At 49.2% G+C, this 23,941-nt stretch overlaps 1 protein-coding gene across 3 annotated transcripts in view; it reads left to right on the top strand.

Moving 5' to 3' along the window:
- The window catches only part of unc13d (unc-13 homolog D (C. elegans)), a 242,203-nt gene that overhangs the window by 153,366 nt on the left and 64,896 nt on the right, over positions 1 to 23,941 (top strand). For all 3 annotated transcript variants that reach the window (XM_073026706.1, XM_073026705.1, XM_073026707.1), the window contains exons 11-14: positions 408 to 500; positions 4,117 to 4,220; positions 13,367 to 13,490; positions 17,015 to 17,139. In XM_073026706.1, coding sequence (XP_072882807.1) covers positions 408 to 500; positions 4,117 to 4,220; positions 13,367 to 13,490; positions 17,015 to 17,139 — 446 coding nt within the window. The remainder of the gene's footprint in view (positions 1 to 407; positions 501 to 4,116; positions 4,221 to 13,366; positions 13,491 to 17,014; positions 17,140 to 23,941) is intronic.

Here is a 23,941-nt window from a genome sequence, read left to right as displayed (position 1 = left end):
GGGCAGGGTTCTCACATGGGGTGGGAGGTCCAAGGGTGGACTGGAAGGGGCAGGGTTCTCACATGGGGTGGGAGGTGAGGGTGGACTGGAAGGGGCAGGGTTCTCACATGGGGTGGGAGGTCCAAGGGTGGACTGGAAGGGGCAGGGTTCTCACATGGGGTGGGAGGTCCAAGGGTGGACTGGAAGGGGCAGGGTTCTCACATGGGGTGGGAGGTCCAAGGGTGGACTGGAAGGGGCAGGGTTCTCACATGGGGTGGGAGGTCCAAGGGTGGACTGGAAGGGGCAGGGTTCTCACATGGGGTGGGAGGTGAGGGTGGACTGGAAGGGGCAGGGTTCTCACATGGGGTGGGAGGCGAGGGACACGGGGAGGGAGTGGAGGAGGACTTTCACCATGTTTCTCTCCACAGAGGGACACCACCTTGAGCAGACAGGAGCCTGTCTTTCGAATTCATCGAGGCCTGCTGCAACAGTTTGTGCAGTTTGATCGGCTGAAAAAGCAGGTAAAGACCTTGAGAGCAAACACAAAGTACACTGCAGATGCTGGGGTCAAATCAACACGTACAAACAAGCTGGAGGAACTCAGCAGGTCGAGCAGCGTCCATGAAAACGAGCAGTCAACGGAGCCTGCCCAACCTGCTAAAAACCTTGAGAGTGTGGGTCAGGCAGGGGAGGAAGTGGGTCGGAGGTTATGGGGCGGGGGGCAATATGAGGGTCAGGGGGTGGGTGTGTGGGTCAGGTGGTGAGAGTGTGTGGGTAAGGCAGTGGGTGTGTGGGTCAGGCGGGGGGGTGTAAGTTGGGAGGGGGTGTGTGTGTGGGTCAGGTGGGGGGGTGTAAGTTGGGAGGGGGTGTGTGTGTGGGTCAGGTGGGGAGATGCGTGGGTCGGGGGGAGCATGGGTCAGAGAGGAGAGAGGGCAAGTATCACCTAAAACACTGGCTGATTTCTACAGATGTACCATGGAGCGCGTTGTAACTGGCTGCATCGTCGTCTGGTATGGGGGCTGCTGGCTACTGCACAGAATTGAAGATTATTGCAGAGATTTGTAAAATAGTCAGCTCCATCATGGGGACTGGTTTCTGTAGTATCCAAATCACCTTCAAGGAGTGTTGCCTCAAAAAGGCGGCATCCATCTTTATAGACCCACAATCCAGGACAAGCACTCTCCTGAGGAAAAACTTCTTCACACAGAGAGTGGTGAATCTGTGGAATTCTCTGCCACAGGAAACAGTTGAGGCCGGTTCATTGGCTATATTTAAGAGGAAGTTAGATATGGCCCTTGTGACTAAAGGGATCAGAGGGTATGGAGAGAAAGCAGGTACAGGGTTCTGAGTTGGATGATCAGCCATGATCATACTGAATGGTGGTGCAGGCTTGAAGGGCCGAATGGCCTACTCCTGCACCTATTTTCTATGTTTCTATGTTTCTCGTTGTTACCATAGGAAGGAGGTACAGAGTCTGAAGGCACACACTCAACGATTCAGGAACAGCTTCTTCCCCTCTGCCATCAGATTTCTGAATGGACATTGAACCCAGGAACACTACCTCACTACTTTTTTATTTCTGTTTTTGCACTACTTATTTAATATATACATAGATTTTTGTTTATTTATGTGTGTGTGTGTGTGTGTGTGTGTGTGTGTGTGTGTGTGTGTGTGTGTGTGTGTGTGTGTGTGTGTGTGTGTGTGTGTGTGTGTGTGTGTGTGTATATATATAAATTTCTAGCTATCTATATGATATTTACTGTGATTCACAGTTCCTCTTCCCTATATTATCATGTACTGCCTTGTACTGATGCCGTAGAGTTATCAAATTTAATGACGCATGCTAGTGATATTAAACCTGATTCTGATTCGGGAGAATGAGGAGCACTAAGTTCCCAGGTGTGTATATAACAGATGATTTAACATGGACCTGCACACCTCTGCATTGCTGAAGAAGGCACAACCTCTGAGGAGATGGAGGCATGCCAGGCCCCCAGAACCACTTTCTACAGGCACACTGTCCTGACTGCCTGCACCACGGTGTGGTACAGAAATACCCTACAGAAGACAGTAAGAGCTGCTAAGAGGATCATTGGGTCTCACACACTTAATTTGTGACATTTGCTGGAAGTGGCAGGACCCAGAGCTTTGTTGAGAATTCCTGCCATCCTTCCCACAATCTCTTTGACCCACTGCTATCAGGAAGGAGGCACAGGGGCATTAGGACTAGGACTGCCAGACTGGCAAACAGGCTGAGAGACTAATGAATACCCCGCCAACACCGAGTCTCATCAGTAGGACAGCGAGCTGTTCACAGTTTACCTGTCACAAACAAAAGAAAATCGCCAGATGTTGGAAATCCAAGCAACACACATGAAATGCTGGAGCAACTTAGCAGGCCAGGCAGCATCTATGGAAAGGAGTAAACCGTCAACATTTTGGGCTGAATCCTGATGCAGGGTTTTTGTGCCGTATCTGATATGTGTTGTGTGGCTGCACCATGGTCTGGAAGAATGGTGTTTCATTTGGTTGTATATATGTACACTCAATAAACTTGAACTTGAATCTGAAATTAAATTAAAACCAAACATATGGGACATGCTCAGTAGGTTTTACCTTTGGCTTGATTGTTAAACGTGATGGGATGTTGATCGGTTCTGTAAATTATCTCATTGCTCCATACAGATCGTACACATGTATGACTACACACACACACACACACACACACACACACACACACACACACACACACACACACACACACACACACACACACACACACACACACACACACATCACAGACACACACAGACACTCACACACACATCACAGACACACTCACACACACACATCACAGACACACTCACACACACACACATCACAGACACACACACACACACTCACATCACAGACACACTCACACACACACATCACAGACACACTCACACACACTCACATCACAGACACACTCACACACACACATCACAGACACACTCACACACACACACATCACAGATACACACACACACATCACAGACACACTCACACACACATCACAGACACACTCTCACACACATGCACACACATTGCACACACACACATGCACATATCACACATACACACACACTTGATGCACGCACACACACATCACAGACACACACACACACATCACACACACATCACAGACACACACACACTCACACACACACACACACATCACAGACACACTCTCACACACACACACACATGCACATATCACACGTACACACACACTTGACGCATGCACACATACATCACGTGTGCGCACACACATCACACACACACCCATTGGACATGGCCAGCGGCGCCTATTGGCGCACAAGACATGAATGATATGACTTTGAACCTGCAAGATTGTGGCTGATCTTCTGCTTGTTTTCCTGCACTGTGACACTATAACCACAGAGATCACACACTGGTCTTTGTCTTTTCTTGTTTCAGTTGTGTTCTTTCTTGTATAATTTGTGTTTTTCTTCTGAATGTTGTGTGTCTGGTGCTTTGTAGTTGTGATGCTGTTGCAATAAAGCTTTTCATTTACACATGTACTTGTGAATATGACAATAAGCTTAACTTTGCTATCCCCCGATGACCTAAATATTCAGAAACCTGTTCTGAATGGCTTGAGGCTCCAAAGCCCTCCAAGCTAGAGAATTTGAGAGAGGGTGTCTGCATTCTTTCATCTCTAAGGACCCTGAGAGATGGGCAATATCTGTTGGTCTCAACCTGAATAAATACATTTCAAGCAGCGATGTGGTGGGACATTACAGTGCGTGACCCAGAGAGGCTGGAAGAATGGCTTCTCAATGAAGCAATGAAACTGGAACATGAAAAGCGGTGTGTCCCTTACCCGGGACATTCCCGTGTTCAACTTCACTGGGTAACTCTTTGAATTTAACCCGAGGGAGGATGCTTTTAGATAGCACATGAATGAAGAGGTATAGGCATTGTGTAGGCAAAGGGGAGTCATTTAGTTAGGCATTTAATTACCGGTATAATTAGTTTGGCATACATTGTGAGCTGTTTATATGTTCCACTGTTCCTTGCAAACATTATGGAAACCTTGTATTCCTGAGAGATTATTCTCTGTTTAACTTGCAGGCAGGGGATGTCCAGGGGGAAGTAGAACTCAGTGCACCGGCCTCTACCGTGCTGGCTCTCCATGCTACACAGTGTGACCTTTCACCCTTCCTTCAGGATCTGGCGTGAGTATCCTGCGATGGGTCTTGGAAAACAAGACGATGAGGTGGGAGACCTGCCATGGTTGGAGGGTAATCTACCTGTTAACTGAAGCAACATGTAATTCCAGGATTCACAGTCTCTCGTGTCTCCATCTTACCCATCACCTGCTTTCCTTTCTCTCCTTTGCTGGTTCTGATTGCACCTTACTGTTCCTCAGCTTGGGAAGTGAGAGACGGTGGCATTGGTAGGAAGGCAGGGATCTGGGCTGAGAAAAGTTGTTGACAAGCAGCCTTAAAACTAAACGAGAGTCTTATTATTGAGTCTGATGCCGATTTCACATTCAGTGCTTTTGCCGACGTGAGGGAAGTAGGTCCCTTGCTGCGCTCTGATCGTCATCTCTGTACTGATATTCATCCCAAGCTTTTATTCTCCCCACATTCTCATCAGCTCTCCTACCACTCACAGACACTAACAGCGGCCAGTTATCCCACCTTCGGGCTGTGGGAGGAAGCCAAAGCACCGGAGGGAAGTCTGCAGAGGACGTGTGGACTCCTCGCAGACAGCACCCGAGCTCTGTTCACTGTGCCACTCTGGCTGAATGCCCATCTCCAAATGTAGACACCGGTAGTGAACGAGCCAGTTGGTATGCTTGGACTGAGGCATTACGTAAATGGCCCTGAAGAAGGGCTTCAGCCTGAAAGGTCGACGCTTAACTCTTTTGCATAGATCTGCCGAGTTCCTCCAGCACTTTGTGTGTGTTACTTGGATTTCCATGTTTATGAACTTCAATGCCGTGTTGTATCAGTACAAAAGTTTGGTTAGGTCGCACTTGGGGTTTTGTCCACAGTTCGGGTCACTACATTACAGGAAGGGTGTGGTAACAACAGAGTCAGAGGACATTCATCGGAACATTGCCCAGTATGTTGGGCTAAGGAGAGATTGGGTAGACTGGGACTGCTGTTTTCTGGAGCGAAGGAGGTTGAGGGGTGGCCTTATAGAGGTTTTACATAGTCATGAGGGCATAGGTAAGGCAGACTTTTAGTTTTGTTTGCCAGGCCAGTGGAGTCTAAAACTAGAGAGCTTTGGTTTAAACAGAGAGGGAGAAGTTTAAAGGAGACCTGAGGACATGTTTTCATATGGAAGCGAGTGATAGATTAACAACGTGGCAGGGGAAGTGGTGTGATCACGATTTAAAGAGATTTGAGGAGTTGACAGGGTCTGAAGCAGATGCAAGTCCAGAAGACAGCTTGGTTGCATGAATGAGTTGGTCTGAAGGGACTGTTCCTATGTTGTTTAGCTCTATGACTGTTTATATGGCGTGAGCTGCCAGCGGGGAAGTCAAACGTAATTACAATGTTTAAAAGGCATTTTTTGACCAAGTACTTGGATGGGAAAGGCTTAATGCATGCAAATGGGATTAGCATAGGTGAGGTGAGCCACGGGGGCCATTTTTGTGCGGAACGATTTTAGGAAATCATCAGCTGCTACACTTTAGATGGGGCATTTAAAGGAGGCTCTGTCTTCTCAGATATTGTACATGGAACGTGGACGAGACCCTATCTGGAGTGTGTGATCTCACAACTAAGCTCCACAGGAGTGGATGTGAAGGGGCTGTTCCTTATTTTTGTAATTTATCATCATCATCAGACAAACATTTCCATAAGATGTATTTCAGACATTGTACATATATATCATATAATGATATATATCACAAATCTCCACAAAGTATTTATCTGAGGTATACACTTATAGAAAAGTGGAAAGAAAAGACAAGCAAAAGGAAAAAAACTATGTACAAGTAGGGAGTGATTTTTTGTACAACATATTCATTGATCTGTGAGAATAAAATCAGGCCTATGAGGCATTATATAGTTAAACAATTTTCCCAGTATGAATCAAATTGTTCCAACTTATGATTAACAGATGCTGTTATCTTCTCCATTTTGTAAACGTCCATTGTAATTTCCATCCATGCGTTTAAATTTGGGCTCTCCTGTGATAACCATTTCCTAGTAAGAGTCTTTTTACCAGCCACCAACAGTATATTCATTAAATATTTATCTCTTTTCAACCATTCTTGAGGTATATATCCAAAATATATGGTCTTGCTCTCTAAGGGTATTTCACATTTAAAGATGTCTTGTAGGGCATTGTGTATCCCCCTCCAATAGTCTTTGATAACAGGGCAGTCCCAGGAAATATAATAGTTTGCATTTTGATTTCCACAATTTCTCCAGCAAACAGGGAGGTTACATTCAAAATGGGATTTCTGAGAGGGTGCAATAAAATATCTTATCAAGTTTTTCCATCCAAGCTCCCTCTATTTCTGTGAACTGGTACACTTCCATTGATACCTCCATATTATTGTCCATTCTTCCTCAGATATAATTATCCCTCCTTCCTTCTCCCATTTTGTTTTAATGTATGAAGTCGAATGTGTTTTAAGATTTGACAAACCTTTATACACACTTGAAATGATTCTACTATCGTTATCTGAATTATATGCTTTTCTAAACAGCTCTATCAAACACGTACTTGCCTTGGTTACATTTTTAACCCTCCTATTAACAAACTGTCGCATCTGTAAATACCGATAAAAGTTTTGTTTTTCTAATAAGTGTTTCTCTTCAAGCATTTCAAAACTGAACAGTGTTCCTTCTTTCATTATATTGCAAAGAACTGTTATTCCTTTAGCTGTCCAGTCCTTAAATCTAGCATCCAGTTTATTTGGTGTAAAATCCGAGTCATATGCACACCATTTAAGAATTGCAATATCTCCCTCTAGATTATATTCTTTTATAGTAGTTTTCCATATTTTAAGAGTCAATTTCACCCATGGGTTATCAATAGTATTTATGTAAGTTTGTAGGTTGTTATCAGCCGAAATTGCCTGTATGGGGATGGGAAATATCCCTTCCTCAATGTTTTTCCATTGAGCGTCATATGATGGGTTGCACCAACATATCACAGCTCTCAACTGTGCTCCAAAATAATAATCTCTAAGAGAAGGTAGGCCCCATCCCCCCATTTCCTAATTGCAAAGTTTTGATATGAATTCTAGGCCTTTTACCTTGCAGAATATATCTTGATAACATTTTTTCCATTCATTCAATTGATTTTGATTAATCTCTATTGATAGGGTCTGAAATAGATATAACAGTCTGGGCAGTATATTCATTTTAATAGACTCAATCCTTGAACTGAGACTGAAAAAAGGAATTAGGTTCCATCTTGTTATATCTTCCTTAATTTTTTATATATAGGCTGATAATTGCATTCTGATAATTTTGCTAAGTCTTTTGGCATAATGATGCCCAAATATTTGAAAGACTCTGTTTGCCATGCCCAGGGGTATCAACTTTCTATTTCTCTTGGTGGGCTACAGTAATATGAAAGTAATTGGGTTTTATCTATGTTGATCTTGTAACCTGATAATTGACCATATTGTTCAAAGGATTGCATCAATTTCGGTGAAGAGTATGTTGGTTGCCCTAGACAGATCAAAATGTTATCCGCGTAACAGGCCAATTTATGCTCTGTCCCTTTAATAGTAATTCCCCTGATATCTTCATTTTGTCTGATGCATTGAGCTAATGGTTCCAGATATAATGTGAAGAGTAGCGGTGGCCATGCACAACCCTGTCTCGTGCCCCTTTCTAGGGTAAAACTATTCAATAAATATCCATTGATTTTAATCCTAGCAGTAGGGTTGTCATATATTGTCTGTATAGTTTTAATATTTGTGTCATGGAAACCAAATCTATGTAAAACTCTGTAAAGAAGATGTGAAGAGGCTGTTCCATGGTGGGAAAGCACTAGTAAGAGGATTGCAGATTGAAAGTAAGGGTTTGCCCATTTCAGGCACAAATGAGATTAAATTTCTTTTCTTGAGAGACACAAATCTCTGTGACTTTTCCCCCCACAAAGTGCAGTTTTTAAATATTTTTAAGGCCGAGGTGGATTGATAAGCAAGGGGATGTAAGGCTAGCAAGGGTGAATAAGAATGGAACAGCTGCAATCAGATTGAATGGCAGGACAGGTTTGATGGGCTGAACGGCCTTCTCCTGATCCCCATTCATATGTTTTCTGCTTAAATGTGAAAGAGCATTTGGTACTGATCAAATCTGAACTTTGTGGTTGTGGGTAAAGTTAGCCATGGCCAATATCTGGGTGATGTCAGCTGGCAGGTTCCTCTCTGCATTAGAGCTCAGTTTCTGAGCTATGACAAGGACACACTGCAGAAGAAGACGTGGGAAACGGGAATAGTGCAGACGGGTACACAGTATCAGCATGAAGATAGTGAGCGGGAAGACCAGGCTCTGTGCTGTGTGACTATAATTCCAAGTTGGGGCTCACCCTCAGGTTGTGCAGGTTCAAAGTTTAGTTCTCCTACGTTACCTTGTCAGGCTGATTGTTGTGGGCGCGGGCAGGCCACGCACACACAGCAGAATGAGGAGTTTGCAGATAGACAGCAGGGTGGGACTGAGAACGAGCAGATGGGGGGGGTCAGGCAGAGAGCAAGAGAATGGTGGTTTGGGCAGAGGATGGGCCACAAAGGCTGGGGGGGTCATCAAGCAGAGAGTAAGGAAATGAGTATTGGGCAAAGAGTGGGGGAAAAGGGGTTGGACAGAATGGGGAGGGGGATTTGGGCAGAGAACGGGGAGGGGGTTTGGGCAGAGAATCGGGGAAGGGGGTCTGGACAGAAAATAGGGAGGGGGGTTTGGGTAGAGAGTGGGGGATGGGGATTTGGGCAGAGAACGGGGAGCGGGTTTGGGCAGAGAACGGGGAGCGGGTTTGGGTACAGAATGGGGAGGGGGTTTGGACAGAAAATAGGGAGGGGGGGTTGGGTAGAGAGTGGGGGATGGGGATTTGGGCAGAGAACGGGGAGCAGGTTTGGGTACAGAATGGGGAGGGGGTTTGGGCAGAGAGTGGGGGAAGGGGGTTTGGGTACAGAATGGGGAGGGGGTTTGGGCAGAGAGTGGGGGAAGGGGGTTTGGGTAGAGAATGGTGGATGGGGATTTGGGCAGAGAATGGGGAGGGGGTTTGGGTAGAGAGTGGGGGAAGGGGGTTTGGGTAGAGAATGGGGAGGGGGTTTGGGTAGAGAATGGTGGATGGGGATTTGGGTAGAAAACGGGGGAATGGGTTTGAACATAGAACATAGAATAGTGCAGCACATTACAGGCCCTTTGGCCCACAATGTTGTGCCGACTCTCAAACCCTGCCTCCCATATAACCCCCCACCTTAAATTCCTCCATATACCTGTCTAGTAGTCTCTTAAATTTCACTAGTGTATCTGCCTCCACCACTGACTCAGGCAGTGCATTCCACGCACCAACCACTCTCTGAGTAAAAAACCTTCCTCCAATATCCCCCTTGAACTTCCCACCGCTTACCTTAAAGCCATGTCCTCTTGTACTGAGCAGTGGTGCCCTGGGGAAGAGGCGCTGGCTGTCCACTCTGTCTATTCCTCTTAATATCTTGTACACCTCAATCATGTGTCTTCTCATCCTCCTTCTCTCCAAAGGGTAAAGCCCTAGCTCCCTTAATCTCTGATTATAATCCATACTCTCTAAACCAGGCAGCATCCTGGTAAATCTCCTCTGTACCCTTTCCAATGCTTCCACATCCTTCCTATAGTGAGGCGACCAGAATTGGACACAGTACTCCAAGTGTGGCCTAACTATAGTTTTATAGAGTTGCATCATTACATCGTGTCTCTTAAACTCTATCCCTCGACTTATGAAAGCTAACACCCCATAAGCTTTCTTAACTACCCTATCTACCTGTGAGGCAACTTTCAGGGACCTGTGGACATGTACCCCCAGATCCCTCTGCTCCTCCACACTACCAAGTATCCTGCCATTTACTTTGTACTCTGCCTTGGAGTTTGTCCTTCCAAAGTGTACTACCTCACACTTCTCCAGGTTGAACTCCATCTGCCACTTCTCAGCCCACTTCTGCATCCCATCAATGTCTCTCTGCAATCTTCGACAATCCTCTACACTATCTACAACACCACCAACCTTTGTGTCATCTGCAAACTTGCCAACCCACCCTTCTACCCCCACATCCAGGTCGTTAATAAAAGTCACGAAAAGTAGAGGTCCCAGAACAGATCCTTGTGGGACACCACTAGTCACAACCCTCCAATCTGAATGTACTCCCTCCACCACGGCCCTCTGCCTTCTGCAGGCAAGCCAATTCTGAATCCACCTGGCCAAACTTCCCTGAATCCCATGCCTTCTGACTTTCTGAATAAGCCTACCATGTGGAACAGAGAGTTGGGCAGAGAGTGGGGGGAGGGGGTTTGGGCAGAGAGTGGGGGAGGGGTTTGGGTACAGAATGGGGAGGGGGTTTGGGCAGAGAGTGGGGAGGGGGTTTGGGCAGAGAGTGGGGGGAGGGGGTTTGGGCAGAGAGTGGGGAGGGGGTTTGGGCAGAGAGTGGGGGGAGGGGGTTTGGGCAGAGAGTGGGGAGGGGGTTTGGGCAGAGAGTGGGGGAGGGGTTTGGGTACAGAAAGGGGAGGATGTTTGGGCAGAGAACGGAGAGCGGGTTTGGGTACAGAATGGGGAGGGGGTTTGGGCAGAGAGTGGGGGAAGGGGGTTTGGGTAGAGAATGGGGAGGGGGTTTGGGTAGAGAATGGTGGATGGGGATTTGGGCAGAGAATGGGGAGTGGGTTTGGGTAGAGAGTGGGGGATGGGGATTTGGGCAGAGAATGGGGAGGGGGTTTGGGTAGAGAGTGGGGGAAGGGGGTTTGGGTAGAGAATGGGGAGGGGGTTTGGGTAGAGAATGGTGGATGGGGATTTGGGTAGAAAACGGGGGAATGGGTTTGAACATAGAACATAGAATAGTACAGCACATTACAGGCCCTTTGGCCCACAATGTTGTGCCGACCCTCAAACCCTGCCTCCCATATAACCCCCCACCTTAAATTCCTCCATATACCTGTCTAGTAGTCTCTTAAACTTCACCAGTGTATCTGCCTCCACCACTGACTCAGGCAGTGCATTCCACGCACCAACCACTCTCTGAGTAAAAAACCTTCCTCCAATATCCCCCTTGAACTTCCCTCCCCTTACCTTAAAGCCATGTCCTCTTGTACTGAGCAGTGGTGCCCTGGGGAAGAGGCGCTGGCTGTCCACTCTGTCTATTCCTCTTAATATCTTGTACACCTCAATCATGTGTCTTCTCATCCTCCTTCTCTCCAAAGGGTAAAGCCCTAGCTCCCTTAATCTCTGATTATAATCCATACTCTCTAAACCAGGCAGCATCCTGGTAAATCTCCTCTGTACCCTTTCCAATGCTTCCACATCCTTCCTATAGTGAGGCGACCAGAATTGGACACAGTACTCCAAGTGTGGCCTAACCAGAGTTTTATAGAGCTGCATCATTACATCGCGTCTCTTAAACTCTATCCCTCGACTTATGAAAGCTAACACCCCATAAGCTTTCTTAACTACCCTATCTACCTGTGAGGCAACTTTCAGGGACCTGTGGACATGTACCCCCAGATCCCTCTGCTCCTCCACACTACCAAGTATCCTGCCATTTACTTTGTACTCTGCCTTGGAGTTTGTCCTTCCAAAGTGTACTACCTCATACTTCTCCAGGTTGAACTCCATCTGCCACTTCTCAGCCCACTTCTGCATCCCATCAATGTCTCTCTGCAATCTTCGACAATCCTCTACACTATCTACAACACCACCAACCTTTGTGTCATCTGCAAACTTGCCAACCCACCCTTCTACCCCCACATCCAGGTCGTTAATAAAAGTCACGAAAAGTAGAGGTCCCAGAACAGATCCTTGTGGGACACCACTAGTCACAACCCTCCAATCTGAATGTACTCCCTCCACCACGGCCCTCTGCCTTCTGCAGGCAAGCCAATTCTGAATCCACCTGGCCAAACTTCCCTGAATCCCATGCCTTCTGACTTTCTGAATAAGCCTACCATGTGGAACAGAGAGTTGGGCAGAGAGTGGGGGGAGGGGGTTTGGGCAGAGAGTGGGGGGAGGGGGTTTGGGCAGAGAGTGGGGAGGAGGTTTGGGCAGAGAGTGGGGGAGGGGGTTTGGGTAGAGAGTGGGGAGGGGGTTTGGGCAGAGAGTGGGGGAGGGGTTTGGGTACAGAACGGGGAGGATGTTTGGGCAGAGAACGGAGAGCGGGTTTGGGTACAGAATGGGGAGGGGGTTTGGGTAGAGAGTGGGGGAAGGGGGTTTGGGTAGAGAATGGGGGGGGGTTTGGGCAGAGAGTGGGGAGGGGGTTTGGACAGAAAATAGGGAGGGGGGTTTGGGTAGAGAATGGGGAGGGGGTTTGGGTGGAGAACAGGGAGGGGTTTTAGGCAGAGAGTGGGGGAGGGGGTTTGGGCAGAAAACGGGGAGGGGTTTTGGGCAAAGAACGGGGACGGGGTTTGAGCAGAGAATGGGGAGGGGGTTTGGGTAGAGTACGGGGAGGGGGTTTGGGTAGAGAATGGGGAAGGGGGTTTGGGTAGAAAGCGGGGGAGGGGTTTGGGTAGAGTACAGGGAGGGGGTTTGGGCAGAGAACGGGGAGGGGTTTTGGGCAGAGAACAGGGAGGGGGTTTGGGTAGAGAATGGGGGAGGGGGTTTGAGTAGAAAGCAGGGAGGGGGTTTGGGTAGATTACAGGGAGGGGGTTTGGGCAGAGAACAGGGAGGGGGTTTGAGCAGAGAATGGGGGAGGGGGTTTGGGTAGAAAGCGGGGGAGGGGTTTGGGTAGATTACAGGGAGGGGGTTGGGTAGAGAATGGGGAGACAAGACGGTATTGTGCAGAAAACGGGGAACGGAGTTATGGTAGGGCAGAGAGCAAAGAGATGGGGGTGCTATGCAGAGAACAGGAGGATGGCAATTTCTGAGTCAGAAATGAAGTGTGATGGAGTATGTTAATTAGAGAAGGGAGGGTGATGAGAGGGGTTGGGCAGGGAAGTAATGATAGGAGGGGGTTGGATTGAGAAGGGGCATGGGGGTGGGGTTCAGGCAGAGTTGAGGAGGGATGCACACAGATGTTATAATTTCTTACGAGATGATAGGGGTGAACTTCTCACGCAGTTTGTGTGAACTGCGCCTGACTTTCAGGATCTGCAGAATCTCTAGTGCTTATCATTTACTATTTACTGCTGTGTGGCCCCCCCAAGACCTGTGCTGTGTGTGTTGTTTGCAGGAAATGGTTGGCCTACAGCAAGCTGTACCGATCCGTGGAAGTCAGCTACACCACCCTCCTCCAGCACCTGACCAGCATCGAGTACCAGTGGGGACTGGCACAGGTCACCCTGCAACAAGAGGCGGTAGGTGGCATTCGAACCACGCGGTCACAGGAGGAAAACCACGCGGTCACAGGAGGAAAATTCAGGAATTGAACCTGGGTCGCCCAGGTCGACCACTGCACTTCCATGCTACTCAGTATATCCAGGGCAAGGGTTTGGGTACACTCTGTGAATGCACAAGGCGAGGGATTCTTAAAGAGTTTTTAACAATTTCTTCAGTGCTACGGCCCAGTAAAGAGTTCACCAAGCCTGTGCCACCCAATTACACCCATACAAAGTATTAGCCTTCTAGACGCTGTAGGCCATCGGAACAGATCCAGAGATAACCAAAGCGGCAGAGAGAAAGTACAAGCATCCTACAGACAGCGGCGAGAAATGAGCTGTTATAGCATTCCGCTAACCGTGCCACTCCGAAGCACACAATGAGAGAATGTCAGGGTGAGGGTGTAGGTACACACGGAGAGTGGAGAGGGTGAGGGTGTAGGTACACACAGAGAGTGGAGAGGGTGAGGGTGTAGGTACACACGGAGAGTGGAGAGGGTGAGGGTGTAGGTACACATGGAGAGTGTCAGGGTGAGGGTGTAGGTACACACAGAGAATGGAGAGTGTAAGGGTGTAGGTAGACATGGAGAATGGAGAGGGTGAGGGTGTAGGTACACACAGAGAGTGGAGAGGGTGAGGGTGTAAGTACACACGGAGAGTGGAGAGGGTGAGGGTGTAGGTACACACAGAGAGTGGAGAGGGTGAGGGTGTAGGTACACACGGAGAGTGTCAGGGTGAGGTTGTAGGTACACACGGAGAGTGGAGAGGGTGAGGGTGTAGGTACACACGGAGAGTGTCAGGGTGAGGGTGTAGGTACACACGGAGAGTGGAGAGGGTGAGGGTGTAGGTACACACAGAGAATGTCAGGGTGAGGGTGTAGGTACACACAGAGAACGGAGAGTGTAAGGGTGTAGGTACACACAGAGAATGTCAGGGTGAGGGTGTAGGTACACACAGAGAACGGAGAGTGTAAGGGTGTAGGTACACACAGAGAATGGAGAGGGTGAGGGTGTAGGTACACACAGAGAGTGGAGAGGGTGAGGGTGTAGGTACACATGGAGAGGGTGAGAGTGTAGGTACACACAGAGAGTGGAGAGGGTGAGGGTGTAGGTACACACGGAGAATGGAGAGGGTGAGGGTGTAGGTAGACATGGAGAGTGGAGAGGGTGAGGGTGTAGGTACAAACAGAGAGTGGAGAGGGTGAGGGTGTAGGTAGACATGGAGAGTGGAGAGGGTGAGGGTGTAGGTACACACGGAGAGTGGAGAGGGTGAAGGAGTAGGTACACTGGGAATGGAGAGGGTGAGGGTGTAGGTACACACGGAGAATGGAGAGGGTGAGGGTGTAGGTACACACAGAGAGTGGAGAGGGTGAGGGTGTAGGTACACTGGGAACGGAGAGGGTGAGGGTGTAGGTAGACACAGAGAGTGGAGAGAGTGACGGTGTAGGTACACTGGGAATGGAGAGGGTGAGGGTGTAGGTACACATGGAGAGTGGAGAGGGTGAGGGTGTAGGTACACACGGAGAATGGAGAGTGTGAGGGTGTAGGTACACACAGAGAGAGGAGAGGGTGAGGGTGTAGGTACAAACAGAGAGTGGAGAGGATGAGGGTGTAGGTACACGGAGAATGGAGAGGGTGAGGGTGTAGGTACACTGGGAACGGAGAGGGTGAGGGAATAGGTACACACGGAGAATGGAGAGGGTGAGGGTTTAGGTACACACAGAGAGTGGAGAGGGTGAGGGTGTAGGTACACTGGGAACGGAGAGGGTGAGGGTGTAGGTACACACGGAGAATGGTGAGGGTGAGGGTTTAGGTACACACAGAGAGTGGAGAGGGTGAGGGTGTAGGTACACTGGGAACGTAGAGGGTGTGGGGGTAGGTAGACACAGAGAGTGGAGAGAGTGAGGGTGTAGGTACACATGGAGAATGGAGAGGGTGAGGGTGTAGGTACACACAGAGAGTGGAGAGGGTGAGGGTGTAGGTACACTGGGAACAGAGAGGGTGAGGGTGTAGGTACACACAGAGAGTGGAGAGAGTGAGGGTGTAGGTAGACATGGAGAATGTAGAGGGTGAGGGTGTAGGTACACACAGAGAGTGGAGAGGGTGAGGGTGTAGGAACACATGGAGAATGGAGAGGGTGAGGGTGTAGGGACACACAGAGAGTGGAGAGGGTGAGGGTGTAGGTACACTGGGAACGGAGAGGGTGAGGGTGTAGGTACACACGGAGAATACAGAGGGTGAGGGTGTAGGTACACACGGAGAGTGGAGAGGGTGAGGGTGTAGGTACACTGGGAACGGAGAGGGTGAGGGAGTAGGTACACACGGAGAATGGAGAGGGTGAGGGTTTAGGTACACACAGAGAATGGAGAGGCTGAGGGTGTAGGTACACACGGAGAGTGGAGAGGGTGAGGGTGTAGGTACACACAGAGAGTGGAGAGGGTGAGGGTGTAGGTACACTGGGAACGGAGAGGGTGAGTGTGTAGGTACACATGGAGAATGGAGAGGGTGAGGGTGTAGGTACACATGGAGAATGGAGAGGGTTTGGGTGTAGGTACACTGGGAACGAGAGGGTGAGGGTGTAGGTACACACAGAGAATGGAGAGGGTGAGGATGTAGGTACACACGGAGAGTGGAGAGGGTGAGGATGTAGGTACACTGGGAACGGAGAGGATGAGGGTGTAGGTACACACGGAGAATGGAGAGGGTGAGGGTGTAGGTACACTGGGAACGGAGAGGGTGAGGGTGTAGGTACACACGGAGAATGGAGAGGGTGAGGGTGTAGGTACACTGGGAACGGAGAGGGTGAGGGTGTAGGTACACACGGAGAATGGAGAGGGTGAGGGTGTAGGTACACTGGGAATGGAGAGGGTGAGGGTGTAGGTTCACTGATTGTGTCGGTACACAAGGAGAGAACGCACAGGGTGAGGTGTAGGTACACAGAGAGAATCCACAGGGTGAGGGTGTAGTTGCACACTGAGAATGAACAGGTTGAGGTTGTAGGTACACTGTGAATGGAGAGCGTGAGAGTGTAGGTACAAACTAAGAAAGGAGAGAGTGAGGATGTAGGAACTCTGAGAATGGACTGGTGATGGTGTAGGAACACACTGAGATTGTAGAGTGTGGACAAGGGGTCATGGCCTAGGAGAGGGTACATGGAGAGTGACTGTGTTCAATACTCCGAGCCATTCTCATGAAACAGTACACTCATCCTGGGATCAGTGGGAAATTTTACACCACGGCTTTACTCTGCATCCACCAATGCTTGATATGATCTTGCTTCCCTGGGCAAGGGCTAACACTGAGGACCATAGAAAGACTAGGGACAGTGGCGAACGTGGGGTTTAAATGCACAGTCCTTTCCCACGAACACTTCACTTTGGATGGGTTGACAGATTTCTGTCTGTGCAACATGTCGCTGTCTCATAAAATGGATTCTTAAGTGTTGTGGTTCTTAAAATGGCCACTACCTTCAGCTTCACCTCTTGGTTTATATTCTTCTCACAGCAAGATGAATTGGCAGAGTCTTTCATGTCATTCCTGGATTATGGAATTTCGCTCACCCAGAAGTACAGGGAGGTATTTCCAATCTCCGATCCCAAATCAATTGAGCACCAGCAGTCCCTACTCAGGTTTGTCCTCATTTCTACCGACTCTAATGTCCTGTGCAACAGCCAAAGCCTCATCAGACTCTGTAACTGCACACCTGCCCCAGAGACACAACAGCTCTCCTCTCGATGTACGGCTGTGTATAAAGCCCTGAGCAACACATTCCAGTGATTAAAACCCTGTATGAGACTGCCCAGTGGCTAATCCCCTGTACAACACCATCCCCGTGGCTAATCCCGTGTACAACACTGTCCCCGTGGCTAATCCCCTGTACAACACTGTCCCCGTGGTTAATCCCCTGTACAACACTAACCCCGTGGTTAATCCCCTGTACAACACTGTCCCCGTGGTTAATCCCCTGTACAACACTGTCCCAGTGGTTAATCCCCTGTACAACACTGTCCCTGTGGCTAATCCCCCGTACAACACTATCCCCATGGCTAATCCCTGTACAACACTGTCCCCGTGGTTAATCCCCTGTACAAAACTGTCCCCGTGGTTAATCCCCTGAACAACACTGTCCCCATGGCTAATCCCCTGTACAACACTGTCCCTGTGGTTAATCCCCTGTACAACACTGTCCCCGTGGTTAATCCCTGTACAACACTGTCCCCGTGGCTAATCCCTGAACAACACTGTCCCCGTGGTTAATCCCCTGTACAACACTGTCCCCGTGGTTAATCCCCCGTACAACACTGTCCCCGTGGCTAATCCCCTGTACAACACTATACCTGTGGTTAATCCCTGTACAACACTGTCCCAGTGGTTAATCCCTGTACAACACTGTCCCCGTGGCTAATCCCCTGTACAACACTGTCCCCGTGGCTAATCCCCTGTACAACACTATCCCCTTGGTTAATCCCCTGTACAACACTGTCCCAGTGGTTAATCCCCTGTACAACCCTGTCCCCGTGGTTAATCCCATGTACAACACTGTCCCTGTGGTTAATCCCCTGTACAACACTATCCCCGTGGCTAATCCCCTGTACAACACAGTCCCCGTGGTTAATCCCTGTACAACACTATCCCCGTGGTTAATCCCCTGTACAACACTATCCCCGTGGTTAATCCCTGTACAACACTATCCCCGTGGTTAATCCCCTGTACAACACTATCCCCGTGGTTAATCCCTGTACAACACTATCCCCGTGGCTAATCCCCTGTACAACACTGTCCCAGTGGCTAATCCCCTGTACAACACTATCCCCGTGGTTAATCCCTGTACAACACTATCCCCGTGGTTAATCCCTGTACAACACTGACCCGTGGTTAATCCCTGTACAACACTATCCCCATGGCTAATCCCCTGTACAACACTATCCCCATGGCTAATCCCCTGTACAACACTGTCCCAGTGGTTAATCCCCTGTACAACACTGTCCCCGTGGCTAATCCCCTGTACAACACTATCCCCATGGTTAATCCCCTGTACAACACTGTCCCAGTGGTTAATCCCCTGTACAACACTGTCCCCGTGGTTAATCCCATGTACAACACTGTCCCTGTGGTTAATCCCCTGTACAACACTATCCCCGTGGCTAATCCCCTGTACAACACAGTCCCCGTGGTTAATCCCTGTACAACACTATCCCCGTGGTTAATCCCCTGTACAACACTATCCCCGTGGTTAATCCCTGTACAACACTATCCCCGTGGCTAATCCCCTGTACAACACTGTCCCAGTGGCTAATCCCCTGTACAACACTATCCCCGTGGTTAATCCCTGTACAACACTATCCCCGTGGTTAATCCCTGTACAACACTGACCCGTGGTTAATCCCTGTACAACACTATCCCCATGGCTAATCCCCTGTACAACACTGTCCCAGTGGTTAATCCCCTGTACAACACTATCCCCGTGGCTAATCCCCTGTACAACACTATCCCCGTGGTTAATCCCTGTACAACACTGTCCCCATGGCAAATCCCCTGTACAACACTATCCCCATGGCTAATCCCTGTACAATACTGTCCCCGTGGCTAATCCCTGTACAACACTATCCCCGTGGTTAATCCCTGTACAACACTGACCCGTGGTTAATCCCTGTACAACACTATCCCCATGGCTAATCCCCTGTACAACACTATCCCCATGGCTAATCCCCTGTACAACACTGTCCCAGTGGTTAATCCCCTGTACAACACTGTCCCCGTGGCTAATCCCCTGTACAACACTATCCCCATGGTTAATCCCCTGTACAACACTGTCCCAGTGGTTAATCCCCTGTACAACACTGTCCCCGTGGTTAATCCCATGTACAACACTGTCCCTGTGGTTAATCCCCTGTACAACACTATCCCCGTGGCTAATCCCGTGTACAACACTGTCCCCGTGGCTAATCCCCTGTACAACACTGTCCCCGTGGTTAATCCCCTGTACAACACTAACCCCGTGGTTAATCCCCTGTACAACACTGTCCCCGTGGTTAATCCCCTGTACAACACTGTCCCAGTGGTTAATCCCCTGTACAACACTGTCCCTGTGGCTAATCCCCCGTACAACACTATCCCCATGGCTAATCCCTGTACAACACTGTCCCCGTGGTTAATCCCCTGTACAAAACTGTCCCCGTGGTTAATCCCCTGAACAACACTGTCCCCATGGCTAATCCCCTGTACAACACTGTCCCTGTGGTTAATCCCCTGTACAACACTGTCCCCGTGGTTAATCCCTGTACAACACTGTCCCCGTGGCTAATCCCTGAACAACACTGTCCCCGTGGTTAATCCCCTGTACAACACTGTCCCCGTGGTTAATCCCCCGTACAACACTGTCCCCGTGGCTAATCCCCTGTACAACACTATACCTGTGGTTAATCCCTGTACAACACTGTCCCAGTGGTTAATCCCTGTACAACACTGTCCCCGTGGCTAATCCCCTGTACAACACTGTCCCCGTGGCTAATCCCCTGTACAACAGTATCCCCTTGGTTAATCCCCTGTACAACACTGTCCCAGTGGTTAATCCCCTGTACAACCCTGTCCCCGTGGTTAATCCCATGTACAACACTGTCCCTGTGGTTAATCCCCTGTACAACACTATCCCCGTGGCTAATCCCCTGTACAACACAGTCCCCGTGGTTAATCCCTGTACAACACTATCCCCGTGGTTAATCCCCTGTACAACACTATCCCCGTGGTTAATCCCTGTACAACACTATCCCCGTGGTTAATCCCCTGTACAACACTATCCCCGTGGTTAATCCCTGTACAACACTATCCCCGTGGCTAATCCCCTGTACAACACTGTCCCAGTGGCTAATCCCCTGTACAACACTATCCCCGTGGTTAATCCCTGTACAACACTATCCCCGTGGTTAATCCCTGTACAACACTGACCCGTGGTTAATCCCTGTACAACACTATCCCCATGGCTAATCCCCTGTACAACACTATCCCCATGGCTAATCCCCTGTACAACACTGTCCCAGTGGTTAATCCCCTGTACAACACTGTCCCCGTGGCTAATCCCCTGTACAACACTATCCCCATGGTTAATCCCCTGTACAACACTGTCCCAGTGGTTAATCCCCTGTACAACACTGTCCCCGTGGTTAATCCCATGTACAACACTGTCCCTGTGGTTAATCCCCTGTACAACACTATCCCCGTGGCTAATCCCCTGTACAACACAGTCCCCGTGGTTAATCCCTGTACAACACTATCCCCGTGGTTAATCCCCTGTACAACACTATCCCCGTGGTTAATCCCTGTACAACACTATCCCCGTGGCTAATCCCCTGTACAACACTGTCCCAGTGGCTAATCCCCTGTACAACACTATCCCCGTGGTTAATCCCTGTACAACACTATCCCCGTGGTTGATCCCTGTACAACACTGACCCGTGGTTAATCCCTGTACAACACTATCCCCATGGCTAATCCCCTGTACAACACTGTCCCAGTGGTTAATCCCCTGTACAACACTATCCCCGTGGCTAATCCCCTGTACAACACTATCCCCGTGGTTAATCCCTGTACAACACTGTCCCCATGGCAAATCCCCTGTACAACACTATCCCCATGGCTAATCCCTGTACAATACTGTCCCCGTGGCTAATCCCTGTACAACACTATCCCCGTGGTTAATCCCTGTACAACACTGACCCGTGGTTAATCCCTGTACAACACTATCCCCATGGCTAATCCCCTGTACAACACTATCCCCATGGCTAATCCCCTGTACAACACTGTCCCAGTGGTTAATCCCCTGTACAACACTGTCCCCGTGGCTAATCCCCTGTACAACACTATCCCCATGGTTAATCCCCTGTACAACACTGTCCCAGTGGTTAATCCCCTGTACAACACTGTCCCCGTGGTTAATCCCATGTACAACACTGTCCCTGTGGTTAATCCCCTGTACAACACTATCCCCGTGGCTAATCCCCTGTACAACACAGTCCCCGTGGTTAATCCCTGTACAACACTATCCCCGTGGTTAATCCCCTGTACAACACTATCCCCGTGGTTAATCCCTGTATAACACTATCCCCGTGGCTAATCCCCTGTACAACACTGTCCCAGTGGCTAATCCCCTGTACAACACTATCCCCGTGGTTAATCCCTGTACAACACTATCCCCGTGGTTAATCCCTGTACAACACTGACCCGTGGTTAATCCCTGTACAACACTATCCCCATGGCTAATCCCCTGTACAACACTGTCCCAGTGGTTAATCCCCTGTACAACACTATCCCCGTGGCTAATCCCCTGTACAACACTATCCCCGTGGTTAATCCCTGTACAACACTGTCCCCATGGCAAATCCCCTGTACAACACTATCCCCATGGCTAATCCCTGTACAACACTGTCCCCATGGCTAATCCCTGTACAACTCTATCCCCGTGGCTAATCCCTGTACAAAACTGTCCCCGTGGCTAATACCCTGTAGAACACTGTCCCGGTGGCTAATCCCTGTACAACACTATCCCCGTGGTTAATCCCTGTACAACACTGTCCCGGTGGCTAATACCCTGTACAACACTGTCCCCGTGGCTAATCCCCTGTACAACACTGTCCCAGTGGATAATCCCCTGTACAACACTGTCCCTGTGGCTAATCCCCCGTACAACACTATCCCCATGGCTAATCCCTGTACAACACTATCCCCGTGGCTAATCCCCTGTACAACACTGTCCCAGTGGTTAATCCCCTGTACAACACTGTCCCCATGGCTAATCCCCTGTACAACACTAACCCCATGGTTAATCCCCTGTACAACACTATCCCCATGGTTAATCCCCTGTACAACACTGTCCCGGTGGCTAATCCCCTGTACAACACTGTCCCCATGGCTAATCCCCTGTACAACACTGTCCCCGTGGTTAATCCCCTGTACAACACTGTCCCTGTGGCTAATCCCCCTGTACAACACTGTCCCGGTGGCTAATCCCCTGTACAACACTATCCCCGTGGTTAATCCCCTGTACAACACTGTCCCCGTGGTTAATCCCCCGTACAACACTGTCCCCGTGGCTAATCCCCTGTACAACACTGTCCCCGTGGTTAATCCCCTGTACAACACTGTCCCAGTGGTTAATCCCCCGTACAACACTATCCCCGTGGCTAATCCCCTGTACAACACTGTCCCCGTGGTTAATCCCCTGTACAACAGTGTCCCCGTGGCTAATCCCCTGTACAACACTGTACCCGTGGCTAATCCCCTGTACAACAGTGTCACCGTGGCTAATCCCCTGTACAACACTGTCCCCGTGGCTAATCCCTGTACAACACTGTCCCCGTGGTTAATCCCCTGTACAACACTGTCCCCGTGGTTAATCCCCTGTACAACACTCTCCCCGTGGTTAATCCCTGTACAACACTATCCCCGTGGTTAATCCCTGTACAACACTGTCCCCGTAGCTAATCCCCTGTACAACACTGTCCCCGTGGTTAATCCCTGTACAACACTATCCCCGTGGCTAATCCCCTGTACAACACTGTCCCCATGTTTAATCCCCCGTACAACACTGTCCCCGTGGCTAATCCCCTGTACAACACTGTCCCCATGGCTAATCCCCTGTACAACACTGTCCCCGTGGTTAATCCCCTGTACAACGCCGTCCCCATAGTTAATCCCCTGTACAACAGGGTCCAGTGGCAAATCCCCATGTTTAACACTGTACCAGTGATTGTTCCCCTGTGTATCACGCCCCATCCCCTCTGTAGCCAAGCCTGGATGCCCTGAGCTGCACCGCCCCCTCCCCATGACGCAATCCCCTGCGCAACACCGCCCAGGCCCCCTGATCCCCTGTGTTTTAATGCCATATGTACCATTATAACATAAACTGCTGAATGTGAATCCCACTGGGGACCGTATTTAAAGCATTATACACTATAACTCATGCCTGTAGAGCCAGGGGAGCTACTGGCTCCAGGTCGAAAGGTTTGTTCACTCCTGATCCCATTTCTGTCTTTACCATGAACTGGGAAACTGCCATTTGTTTAAGTCTGTCTATATCAGAATGCTTTAGCGAATGTATCAATATTAAATGAAGACTTAACATTTCTGCCTCTCTTGGAATATTCTTTTGAATGTTTTTTTCTATAGTTTTGTGGAAATATTCGAGTGTGCACGGGCTGAGTTGTGGTTGTGTGCATGATGAAGTTTTGTATGCGTGGTCTAGCATGTTCAGATGGTCTCATTTTACCACATTGCACCTTATCGTTGACCTGCACTGCACTTTCTCTGTAGCTGTTACACTTTATTATGCATTGGAATTGTTTTACCTCATTATATAGCCATTTGATCTGTATGAACAGCACGGAAAACGAGCCTCTCACTGTACCTGGGTACTTGTGACAATGAAAAAGCAATACT

Source organism: Hemitrygon akajei, chromosome 22 (genome assembly GCF_048418815.1).
Source record: "Hemitrygon akajei chromosome 22, sHemAka1.3, whole genome shotgun sequence".
Classification (NCBI taxonomy): Eukaryota; Metazoa; Chordata; class Chondrichthyes; order Myliobatiformes; family Dasyatidae; genus Hemitrygon; species Hemitrygon akajei.
This window is presented reverse-complemented; position numbering and strand designations above follow the sequence as displayed.